The following is a 13,381-nucleotide window of genomic DNA, read 5'->3' as shown; positions in this document are numbered from 1 at the left end:
ATTTCATTTCCATCTTTAACAGAGTTTCTTTTTTTTTTTTTTTTTTTTTTTAAATATTTATTTATTTATTTGGTTGCACCAGGTCTTAGTTGAGGCACGCATGTGGGATCTAGTTCCCCGGCCAGGGATCAAACCCAGGCCCCCTGCGTTGGGAGCATGGAGTCCTAACCACTGTGCCACCAGGGAAGTCCCCAGAGTTTCTTTTTTGATGGAAAAAATCTGAAAGTTTTCTTGACAACAGCAAAGCATTTAACTTAGTTTTCATAACATTATTATATAAATGAGTATTGTAAGGTTGGTCTGTAGTTAAGAGACCAGTTATTCAGAGACTGTCACAAGAATAATCCCTAGTAAGCGTTGCATAGTCCCATTTAACTTGTTTTATCAGTAACTTCAGTAAAGGCAAAAAAAAACCAAAACAAAACAAAAAACTAGTAGGCTCTGACTTGTCCTGTTTAATATATTCTATTAGTTGCTTGGATAGAGGCAAAAAATTGATGTGTTTATGAAATGTGCAGATGACAAATAATTGTATAGAAAACCTAACATCCTGATACTTTAGAACATATTCAGGATTAGGATTTAAAATCCTCATTAGTATGGAGGGGATGCTAGCCATCATTAAAATTTGAAGGACTTTTGCGTGTAAGAATTGGGTTGGTTTTCTATAATCCCAGAGTAGGATCACTGAATGAAAGAGGATTTCTAACAAAGTGATACAAAGATGGAATGTGTTACTGAATATTCCAGTTACTGAATATACACAAGCATGAGACACTAGTTCTCAGTAGATAATAAGGAAGGTGAAATCAGTGGTTTTCAAATTTGTTTTAATAGCAGAACTATTGCACTGGAAGAAGACTAATATACAAAGCAGAGAGAAAACTGCTCTAGCTGAAATTCCCAACCACATCTCACACTTAACTCAGGTGGCACTGGATCAGATTATCTCTAAAGTGGTTCATATTTGATTAGCAAAACTATAATTCCTCAAGATGTATTACTCTAGATGGTCCAGATGAATGGTCTCCCAAATGGAATGATTGGGAGGATCTGTTGGGGGTGTGGAGAAAAATCAGGTATAAATATCAAAATAAGAAATTGTACTTTATGGACTGAGAGTGGTATGTATACTTTTCAGGAGTTTCTCGTGTCAATCAGAGCCACAGTCAGATATAATGCCCCCAGGCACTGAGGTATTCTAAAAACAATTTAAAAGAATGAAAGTTTTTGAGGGAAAAAAACTCCCCACCACTAACAACATCCATACCCACTAATTTAACACAACTGTTTTAATTTCTGTATATTTGTATCTAGTTCCTATCCACACGCAAATACATATTTTGGCACAGTTACCAACATGGTACATAGGATTTTTAAGTTTTCTCCACATAAATTAAGATACTTCCACAAATGTAAGTTTCATAATAATTGTCTTTCATGGTTACATACAAATGGAGATTTCATAATGTACTGAAACATTTTCCTACTGTTGACCATTCAGATCATATTGGCTCTTTTTTTGTTCTTATATAATTATTCCTATTCATATCTCTGTACATGGTAGCTTTTTTTCTTCTATTAGATGTACCCTGAAGTTAAGATCCCTAAAGTGGGATTAGTGAATAAAAAAGTATGAATGCTGCTGTGTTAGCTCTTGTACATAGTAATGCTTTCCAACAGGTCTTTATCCATTCATCTGCAGTCACTACCGGAACCTTGAATACAACACATGGAAAAAGTAGTTGAAACATCTGCAAAAACAGTTTCCTCAGTATTAATCTCATTAAACTGATAGAAGCTATCTTTACTATTTTCAAGAAAGGTGAGAAAAATAGCTATTACTGTGATATTCTATTGTACTGATCAAGGTTCTTTTGGAGAGGCTAGAGAATAACAACTATATATTCCCAGAGTAATCTCACCTTTAGGCCATGGAATAATAACCTTTAGGCCACAATCTGGATAAGAAAAGGTTTACTTTCTTTGCTTTTCCAGAAGTAGCAATATAGAGACTAAATTGAGATTTCTGCCTACAATGTATTTAAAATTTAATAAGACCTAACATCTGAATACCATTTAATAACTTTGGCTACCAAAAGAAACTGACTAAAATCTAAAGCTTATTTCATGATAATATAGTCAGTATGATCACTGTTGATGGCATCTTCATCATTCTACTTTGTTCTTCTTCTGCTTTTATCCTACCTACTTTAGGATTTAGCTTTGCTCCCAGATCAACATAAATGTCACAGAACTCCATTCTTATTTAAGCCAGCTATAAACAACATAAAAGCTTCTGAGGCAGTCATCTAGGAGCCTCTGTATTCTGATGATCTTGCTCAAGATACAAACATGTGTGACAGAAGCTGAACTTCAGTGGTGCGGAGCATCAGCAGAAATGGTATTTTAACAGATCAGAAGATAATTTCAGGGCTATGCTTCTCTTCCGAAGTTGTTTCTTAGTGATCTAAATCCAATGTTAGATGACCAGGAGGCACATTCTCAGGCTAGTCAAAGTAGATATTCTGCTTCTTGTTGATATGGTTTTGTCCTAAACTAAAAGTGGCTCTATTTTCATGTATATTCTCCATTAAATTGACTTAAACTAAGTAAGCCAATTGTTTAGTTAGAAGTACATATTGCAATTAATTCACCTAAAGACATATTGGGTTCTATTGTGGTGCTGCACCTAGGGTGGGTGATTAGAAATTCTAATTTTGATAATTTTAAATTAGAAACATTTTCCAGGTTCAGATCTTCAAGGTCTGAAGCTTTGCAGCTTAACAGTTTACTTCTTCATACCTTGGAACAGACCTGGAAATGCTTTGTGAGGAAAGTTTCAGCCATGTCAGCAGGCATTCATTCCCTCACTGCTTGGGTGGAAAGATGGGGTGTCTATTTATTCAGGTGAGGAGAGTCACAGGTTCTTTCATAAGAATGATCCTTTTTCGTAAGAGGATGGATGTCAACCTGCCTTTCACATGGCTGGTTTTTAACATTTCTGGATCTGTCCTTACTTGGCAATAACAATAATAAAAATAGTGTAGCAGTTTCCTTTCACTGAAAGTCTACCATGTGACCAGGCAAAGTGTTAAGCACTTTGTACATTTTATATCTTACTTCTCACAACTATATGTAGTGGGTATTTACTATTCCTGTTTTATGGATAAAGAAACTGAAGCTAAGAGAGACAACAAAGAGCATGTATATTTTAAGGTGTTACTAAAGAATATAACTTATACTACCAAATTCTTATTTAAAATATGTGTACACGCACATACATATATATTTATACAAATACAGGTGGCCGTTAAGGTCATACAGTCAATCCCTTCATCTAGATGAGCATTTCCTGAGGTATGTTTGGTGACATTTACTTTGGCTCGCATTACTTTGGCCCCAAAGGAAACTGTTTTCCTTTAACTACACTGTGGTGGTATGCCTTTGGCTTACACTGAAGGGCATGAAGGGCACTTAGGAAAGTATCCAAATGGAACTCACCATTACATTTATTGTTGAAACTTTATTGTTGAGAATTTCATTTACTCTTATCTCTTATAGTACTAAATCTGTGGCCCTAAAGGAGAAATACTTCTCAAACAGCAGAGTCAGAAACACTTTGCTTCTCCTAAGCCACCAGTGTGCTTTTAATCTAATGAACGATGGAAATTTTTTTTTTTTTTTTTTTGCGGTACGCGGGCCTCTCACTGTTGTGGCCTCTCCCGTTGCGGAGCACAGGCTCCTGACGCGCAGGCTCAGCGGCCATGGCTCACGGGCCCAGCCACTCTGCGGCTTGTGGGATCTTCTTGGACCGGGGCACGAACCCGTGTCCCCTGCATTGGCAGGCGGACTCTCAACCACTGCGCCACCAGGGAAGCCCCAATGGAAATTTTTAACAGATATCATTTCTTTATTTACTTTAGCCACTAGGAGGCTCAGAGAAATATGTGAAATCCTTTCTGATAACTATTAAGATACTCAAGGCATACATTCCTTTAATTTTAGCTCTGCCCTTAGCCTACTATTCCTCTATTAAATTCCTCATACCCTGATCTATTTCAACTTTAAAGTAAATTCTCAGGATTAAAGTCTAATGTTAGTTTCCATATTTATGTTGAAATTCGATTTCAACAGCTATAAAATGTATATACCACAATAAAATATTTTTTGAGGACTGCTGTAACCTGTATCAAAGCAACATCAAAATCAGGTTACATACTAGGATCCTACCAGGCAGACAATTTGCCCAAAACCTTAGTTGCAATCATTAACTAGTTTAGTATTTCACATTAAGAAAATCATTTAAAATTACCCAAAACTTACCAATCATAATTCTCATTGTTATTCACAGTCTAAAACAATTCCTAGAAACTAGATCAACAAGTAAGTGTACTAGTTCGGGGTTAGGGCCTATTTAATGTTTTGAACAATCTGTGTAATCTAACGTTGGCCAGTGAATTATTAAGTTTATTAATAGCTCATCTAAGTAATTCTGTCTTCCTTCTAAATAGAGGTCATAGTTAAAAACAAAACCAAAAACAGCCTCTATATTTTTACATTTAAAAAATTCAAAGCACATTTCAGTACATAATTGATTTGTACCATATTACTCTAAGAGAGCACTGCCACTCATTTTACAGATTGAGAAAACTAATAAGACATTACTAAAACTAATAAAGTTCAAATGACTTTCTCAAGGTTAACATGCGCTGATGAAACTAGAACTAGAAAAGAGACCTTTCTTTCCAAACTTTTTCTGGAATGAAGACAGGCCACAGATTAGAATGAAATGTTTTAAATCCTTATTAGCAACATTCTAAAAGAATAAGATCGGACAGGAACAAACAACTCTGTGTCAGACAACATGAGAGAGATTTTGACCTCACTGCTGAATGCTAAGAACTAGTAATGCAAGATTTTCTGTCTTGGAGCATAAACGCCCTTTGGCAAAAATGGGTCTGATCCAACTCAATTCAATGAAACAGATGATTAAATAAAAATGGAGTCAGCTCCTGACATCTGCGTTTTTGGTGGTGGTGGTGGTAGTGGGGTGTTGAGGGGAAGATACCAAATTCTTTGTGAGCCCAACTGTACTACCTACTATATTTCTAACTTCATTTTTAGCTGTCCTTCCGAGGACCTTCAATTCACTCAAGGTTGGGTATTTTCAGAATATCTGTAAAATGACAGTAATTCTCACTAAATCAGGTCCCAACATTAGCTATCTATGGGACCAGCAGTGTACCTGAGCTCTAAGCTTGGAGACCATGTGGGCATTCTTTTCTTTTTGGATAGACAAGATTTAGTCATATTCTGATCTAAGTCTTAGCTAAATGTATTGGCATTGCAGTTTTAGCCCTTTCAAATGATTAAATTACACCAATCTATATTCATACTTCTTGAAAATTTGCCTCTCTAGTATATTAATATAATTTATATTCAGGGTGATGGAATTAAAGTGAATTATCTTCAATAATATTACATTTGTACAGACTGCTTTCTGCTATAAGCATCTCACTTGACATATTAATCAAGAAATTATACAGAAAGCATGACTTTTAAAATAACAATTATGGTGACATCACTTAACATTATTATAAGATATTTATACCTCATATATAAAGCATTTATGGGGTCCTTTTATGCTTTTTGGAAATTAAAGCAACATTTTATTCCCATTTAATCATTTGGCTATGCTATGTTTTTGATACTTGGAAGGCACTAAATGTTCACATTCACCAAATGAGATAAAATGAAGACAAAAACAAAATACGTTTTTATAGCAGAGACTTATGTATTCTCACCTGAGGCTGCTGTGGTATTTGAAGGGGTTGAAGCAGCTGCTTGAATCCGAGCATGAGGAGGAATAAGGATGGTAGCTAGAGGTGGATTACTTGACAGTTCTAGAGAAAAGGTAAGACGCATGTGTTAGAATCCACTCTTAAATTTTATGTGAAACTATTTTATTGGTAACACTAACAGAAGATACAGCATTAAAACATTGGTTTAACAGAAAAAAAAGACATGATAAACCTACATCTGAAACTAAATCATGAGCTAGTAATTAACATATAGAAAGTCCACAGAAATGGTGTGATACATAACAAAGGCACTATCTGCTAAAATTAGGGTATCTCTGAAAACTAAAGATAGGCCGGAGAAAGGTACTGGTCAAAAGTTTGAGGGTAAGCATATTAATAAGATATATTTCCATCTTTTATTAACTTAAATATACTAGGTTTTCCCTTGGTGCTCCGACAGTATTTGACTGCAGGGATTGAGGGTGACGGTGTCACGGAAAAGAGAATATAATTGCAGTTTGTACTTCGGCATGCACAGACCAAGTTACTCGATAGCAGGTAAGATTTATCCAAACAGTAGAGGAAACGGGATTTAAGGAACATCTGTTTAAATTCTCATTGCTTTTATTAAAAATGTCTTTACTGAATTCTACTTTGCTTTTTAACTTAGTAAGATTATTACTTTTTAAAAGTTTGAAATACGCTTTTATCTGCACGTGGAAAGTTTCTCTCTGTCAACTGTATACAAACTGGCTTTCTTTAAAGAATTAAGTTCTGTATATGAATCGTGACAAAAAGATGATATTGGACTTAATAATGTAAACAACTACCGAGACATGGTGGTGAGCTTGTACATAAAAGTATCTGGTGTTAACTTCCGATAATACGACTTCTTCTAGTCTGCCTGGGATAACCCTGGTTTATTCTTGTAGTTCTGGCATTTAACTAGTGAGTGCTTATTTCCACTCTAATAAGTGTCGCTATTAATAATTCTTATTCCAATAATTTGAAGGAATAATTATATGACCATACTAGCTAAAGAAAGATGTTATCCTCTGAGCTACAAGCAATTCACAGTTACGGCACGGACTAAAAAAAGTTAGGAAATAGTATTTTCTTTAAATTAAAGTAAAATTCACATAATATAAAATTAATCATTTTAAAGTGTATAATTCGTGGAAGTTAGTACATTCACAATGTTGTACAACCATCACCTCTACCTAGTTTCAAAATATTTTCATCACCCCAAAGGGAAACCTTTAAGCAACTACTCGCCATTCATCCCTACCGCCAGCCCCTAGTAAGAGAAATATCGTTTTAACGCAGTACTTTACAAAGCCCCTGGCAATACTGATTTATTCAACTCGGTGCCTTAGTAGCTAAATTTTGTACTAAATCAGATTCTAAATGATAACCAGATTCTGGTAAAAAGAAGCAATATGCTGATGTCAAGATATATGAAAAATGAATGGGAGGAAAAGCTCAAAACTGAGAGAAGACTATTCATTATCTTTTCCCCTTAAATGAGAAGACTTATTAGGTCAGCTCATCAAATAATAACCTTCCCTGAGTTGGAAAATCACTGCCCTAATGATCAGGTTTGAAGATATGCTGTTTTCTCATAATCAGCTTTAGTAAGCTGCTTCAGTTCTCACTGAGGTGCAGAAAGAGCCAGTGTAGTTTTACTTCAAATCAGTCCAATTTTAACGCACAACCTTACACCTAGAAAAACAAGAGAATCACTGATAATTGCCATAGCTGATGAGTTTATGGTTCTAAGAATAAAAATTAATGTAAGATGTGGTAGTTACTCTTCAGTAATCCAAAAGAAAGTCAGACTTACCATCCCAATTAAGATTAAAATCTCCTAAAATAGAAAAGCTTCTTTAAAATCCACCCATCCATCTACCCACCCACACCCTCATCCAACTAACAATACTGAGCATGAAAGATTGTGTTAGGTCCCAGGATAGACAGATAAAAAGATGGTTGTCTTTGTCTGTTCAACAGAAATAGGAAATGGAAGGACAATTACACAAATAAGCTGGCAAGAAAGGCATTCAATCGATTCGAGACTGGGACACTTTTAAATTAAAAGATCTCTATGATTATGAGCCCAACATCTAAAAGAAAACCCAAAAAAGGAAAAGATGACCAAAGATTTTAATATAAGACATTCTGACAGAGCTACAATTGAGATAATCTTTAAAATAAACTGAGTATCAGTGGTCTGTGGTCACATGCTGTCCATTTTCTCCCATTCACTCAATCTCTTTTACCAGATCACCTATCCTTGTGTATCTGCATGTCCAATTGAGGGCCATGGTGGTTTTGTGTCTTATTCTGGTTAAGGTGTATATATGCGTACACACACACACACACACACACACACACACACACACACAGTTGCAGGGTTTGAGAAAAACAACCTCTTTTTCACTAGGTGGCAGAGGGGTACTAATGAAAGTGAAAGGGAACAGCAAAGAAAGACGACGATAACCAAAAAAAAGGAAGCTATGGGATACCGGAGGCTTTGCCACATCTGAAGACACAGGGGAGAGGTAAGTAAGGTTCATGAAACAACTTAAAAGACTAAGTTCTTAACCTAGAGTGAACAGTGGATAGCCTTTGGGGGCAGGGAGAACTTTTGTGAAAGTTGAGTCACACACCCAAAAACTTAAGAAATTCTAACCTGGTCAGCCACATATAGCTCTATTATCTCTCCAACTTCTATACACCATTGTCCTTTTCCTCTTCCTTAATTATATGTATTCCTTCAGGTCCATTGCTTTCCATCCATTAACTCTTCTCCACTTCAGAGAGCTTGCTCACTGTCACAGCTTTTGCTTGTGTGAATGAGGAAGCCTCCATGTATTACAGCACTGTTTTCTACACTACAAGTCTGTCCCTTTTGTGAGGAGAGACTATGGGCACTTCTGTGGGCTGTCACAAGTAGTCCAAAATGCTTGCAATTTTTTTTTTTTTTTGCATGCAACAATTACAACCTACTCCCAATCTCCCTATCTATCCATGGCACTGAATAGTAAGGAAACGGAGGCAATGAGTATGCATACAAAATGCACTGAAAGAAAGCAAAAAAAAGATGGCATTTTGGAGGACAGAAAGAGCAAAGCAACAGACATTTTTAGAATCAGGGAAAGTATACGTATTCTTTTTTTCTTTAAATTTTATGGACTGATTGATTGGCTGTGTTAGGTCTTCAATGCTGCACGTGGGCTTTCTTTAGTTGCAGTGAGCGGGGCAACTCTTCGTTGCAGTGCGTGGGCTTCTCATTGCGGTGGCTTCTCTTGTTGCGGAGCACGGGCTCTAGGCACTTGGGCTTCAGCAGTTGTCGCATACAGGCTCTAGAGCGCAGCCTCAGTAGTTGTGGCACACGGGCTTGGCTGCTCCGTAGCATGTGGGATCTTCCTGGACCAGGGCTCGAACCTGTGTCCCCTGCATTGGCAGGTGGATTCTTAACCACTGTGCCACCAGGCAAGTCCCAGTATATGTATTCTTAAAGGCAGAGAATATGATGGAGTGTAGAAGAGATTGAAAATGAAAAGTTAATATTTATTCACTAAATATATGTGTGAGGCTTGAGAGCAGGGAGATTATTAAGGAAACAAGGAAGCCCATAATATAAAAGTGGGTCTAGCTATGGAAAAGAGGTGGGAAGAATAAGAGACTGCATTACTCCAGAGACACGGTTCAAACAAAATGGCAACAGGTTCCAGAATGTTTTAGAAAACTTCATGCATGACAAGGATTTCTTCAACCAATTGAAGATGCCATAAAACTACTCATTAAAAAAAAATCACATAGTAGTTTATGAGGAAACATTATGAATGTTTTGATGGTGTATCAATCATTATGTGGTCCACCATCAAAACATAATGCACAATTCGAACAAAAGCAAATGAATTTAAACATAGCTATCAATAAGCCAACCAAGAAAGGTATCAACCAACCAAAAGGTTAACCAAACTCATTTAAATAAATTTTGCTGCACTGTTGACACTAAAAACTATAGAAGAAAAATTCCCATGAAAAGACCACTGTAAGTTAAGCAATCTTTTTAAATTTTAAAAACAAGAACAGAACCTAAATCTAGTTGTTTTGGAGAAACCTGAAGTTTCCCTTCTTCCAAATATAAGATTTCCAAATTTATTAATAAGGGCGGGTTTTTGTTTTTTTTAATTTGCAGGGGTGGGGGATAGGAGTAGGGGTGGGAAGAGGTATATATGTTTGTTCAAACTTGTGTTGTGTGAAAGCTGAGGATAAGTTTGAGAATAGTAATCAATGTACAAACCAGAAGGAAGAAATCAACCCTTTATTAACTAGACCTCTTACAGTCATAAGTTAGAAGGAAATCTTTCTTTGTTATCTTTGAAAGGGCTCAACATGCAGACCTCCAGAAAGGAGTCACTACAAGACGCAAACTTTCTTTATCTTCTATAAGTAGTTTGAGGTTTTCATGTGTGTATCAGGTCTCTTAAGAATAAATGACAATTGCCAGTGGTTGTCCATATAGTTAAAACTATTTTTTTTTTCCTATTCACAGAAAATGACTTAACAATGGCATGGTACTTTTTTTTTGAGGAGTAATTCAAATGTTAGGATGGTGAACCTTGATCTTACACACTGAATTCTAATGTTGCTTGTTTGGATGTATATTTTTTAGATGAACAAGTAACCCCATTAAAACTGTTTCTCTCCTAACAATTTCAAAGTGCCCAGGAAATCTCTGACCAAGTTCCTAACGTTGACTACATACTCCATACTCATTCAGAAAAGTAAACAAATACTAATCAGAAGATCAGACAAATAGTAAACAAATTACAAGGCTTGCTCCTGCTGCTTGGTAATATTAGCAATGTTTCATGCGCGAACTACATGATACCTGTAGAAACCCATGACTACTTTGCCTTGGAACTGCCCAAGAGGGAGCATCACAATTTATACTAGTCACCCAAAAAGGTGTGTACTACATTTATAGTAATGCATTGTGTACTACATAATGCATTTTGTGTACTACATAATGCATTTTGTGTACTACATTTATAGTAATGATACATTTACAAGTTATCTAGCAAAACGTTAGTATTTTTAAAGTCCTGGTGATTAAAAAGAATAAGCTTTAGTAACCTGAAAATCTTAGAACTCCATTCTTGATGAAATGTAGTAAGTGTAGCATTTATGTTGAATTCTGCAGGAACCAGTTTGTGGTTTTTTTGTGTCCATTTACACCATGATTTTACATATCTTACCCTTTCATGCTCTATGTTTTTAGCTTTATTTCTCATTTTTTCTTTGTCTTTCTGGAGTCAACTCATTTTTTACAATCAGAATTTTGGAGCTGCATGTGTCTTTTTTTTTTTTTAAACACACGTTCTTTCTTATTTTATTCTTTCTGACAGTTTTGAAAAGAATCTTTTTTTTTTAACATCTTTATTGGAGTATAATTGCTTTACAATGGTGTGTTAGTTTCTGCTTTATAACAAAGTGAATCAGTTATACATATACATATGTTCCCATATCTCTTCCCTCTTGCGTCTCCCTCCCTCCCTATCCCACCCCTCTAGGTGGTCACAAACCACCAAGCTGATCTCCCTGTGCTATGCGGCTGCTTCCCACTAGCTATCTATTTTACGTTTGGTAGTGTATATATGTCCATGCCACTCTCTCACTTTGTCACAGCTTACCCTTCCCCCTCCCCATATCCTCAAGTCCATTCTCTAGTAGGTCTGTGTCTTTATTCCCGTCTTACCCCTAGGTTCTTAATGACCTTTGTTTTTTTCTTAGATTCCATATATATGTGTTAGCATACGGTATTTGTTTTTTTCTTTCTGACTTACTTCACTCCATATGACAGACTCTAGGTCCATCCACCTCACTACAAATAACTCAATTTTGTTTCTTTTTATGGCTGAGTAATATTCCATTGTATATATAGAACTACCATACAACCCAGTAATCCCACTACTGGGCATATACCCTGAAAAAACCATAATTCAAAAAGAATCATGTACCAAAATGTTCATTGCAGCTCTATTTACAATAGCCAGGAGATGGAAGCAACCTAAGTGTCCATCATCGGATGAATGGATAAAGAAGATGTGGCACATATATACAATGCAATATTACTCAGCTGTATGTGTCTTTGAATATCCTTTAATCCAACTACCTCATCTTTTTAAATTAGTAAACTCAGAGATAGTGTCTTGGCCAAGATCTGCACCTAGTTAGAGAGAGACTGGGAAGGAGACTTTAGGTCTGACTTACTCCATATGCAATACTGCATATCTTTATTGCCTTGGTTATACATCACATACCACCAGTATTCTGGTCTTCCTGGAAGTGTATCTGTCCAAACTACACACAGAACTTTAAGTCCAAACATTAGTTTTTCATTGTTTGTTCCTATAACATTCCACATTCTCTCCAATAGTACAGTTGAGGCAGCAGAGACACTCAAATCTCAGGGAAAGGGAAAATAATCCTCATAAATAATTGATAATTTAGATCCTAAAATTCTGAATACAGACAATACTGTATGTCAGTAGTACTCTAGTTGCCTGAATTAAAAGTAACCTGCCCCCTCTTACTGGCACTCACGAATTTCCTAAGCTCTCCCTTGCAGTGTATTTCCTTGGTTTAGCTTTCAATACCTAGAAGAGTACAGCTTACCTCGATATTTTACTCTTCTAAATTATTCATAAAATATTAAAGAATAATTCTGACACCAATTCCTTTGATAAGTATAAACAGCTCCATCTCTCATTTATTTACTAGAATAATCCTTTTATTTATACCCAAATTTCCTCAAGTCCATTTATCAAGATCTTTTATAGCCATTTTTCACCCAGAAGAACACAGTAGAAAAACAGGGATAGCCTGTTTTGGTTAAAAAAAAAAAGAGGGGCACTGCAAGTGAGAGCAGTTTATGAGTTCCTATTTAGGATTTGATTCATATCCTACATATAAATCAAGATTTCCTATCTTATGTAAATTTATTCTTGCTATTGTAAATGATAATAAATCTAAAACCAAAAAGACCCTAGTCAAGGTTAGAATATTACAAGATACTTCATTACCTTAATTAAGGTGGTTGAAATACTATGTCCACTTTATTTTTTTTTAACTTTTTATTTTATATTGGAGTATAGCCGATTAACAATGTTGTGATATACTATGTCCACTTTAGATGTGGCTGAGGGTAAGACAGGCTAGAAGAAAATACCCAGGATATAGAAAGCTAGGTAAGCAGGTGGGCTGACCATATTTATGCGTATCACTATTTCATAACAAAAAAACTGGTTTAAAAATCATTGCTATAAAGATATGGAGCCTCCTAATTATCAAAAATAATGAGTTACAACAGATTTTATAAATAAGTAGTCTACTGCTTTCAGATGAAGAAATATAACCCTTTGGTAAGCTGGCCTTCTGTAACACTTGCTTTTGTTGCCCACCCCCAACTTGTCCTCAGACCCTGTTTTCATCACTTCCTTTTCTTTAACACAGTCCTAAACGCATTTAAAAAATCTTTCTCTGATCCTTCCCCCATTCCCTTT

General features: G+C 35.8%; 1 protein-coding gene across 8 annotated transcripts in view; it reads right to left on the bottom strand.

The window, feature by feature from the left end:
* GSK3B (glycogen synthase kinase 3 beta) overlaps positions 1 to 13,381 on the bottom strand; it is a 202,975-nt gene that overhangs the window by 13,906 nt on the left and 175,688 nt on the right. For 7 of the 8 annotated variants that reach the window (XM_032629875.1, XM_032629878.1, XM_032629872.1 and 4 more), the window contains one exon: positions 5,808 to 5,906. In XM_032629875.1, coding sequence (XP_032485766.1) covers positions 5,808 to 5,906 — 99 coding nt within the window. Of the gene's footprint in view, positions 1 to 77; positions 1,719 to 5,807; positions 5,907 to 13,381 lie in introns of those variants that run through there. The other variant, XM_032629873.1, reaches the window with a different exon arrangement.

This window comes from Phocoena sinus, chromosome 4, assembly GCF_008692025.1.
Source record: "Phocoena sinus isolate mPhoSin1 chromosome 4, mPhoSin1.pri, whole genome shotgun sequence".
Taxonomy (NCBI): Eukaryota; Metazoa; Chordata; class Mammalia; order Artiodactyla; family Phocoenidae; genus Phocoena; species Phocoena sinus.
This window is presented reverse-complemented; position numbering and strand designations above follow the sequence as displayed.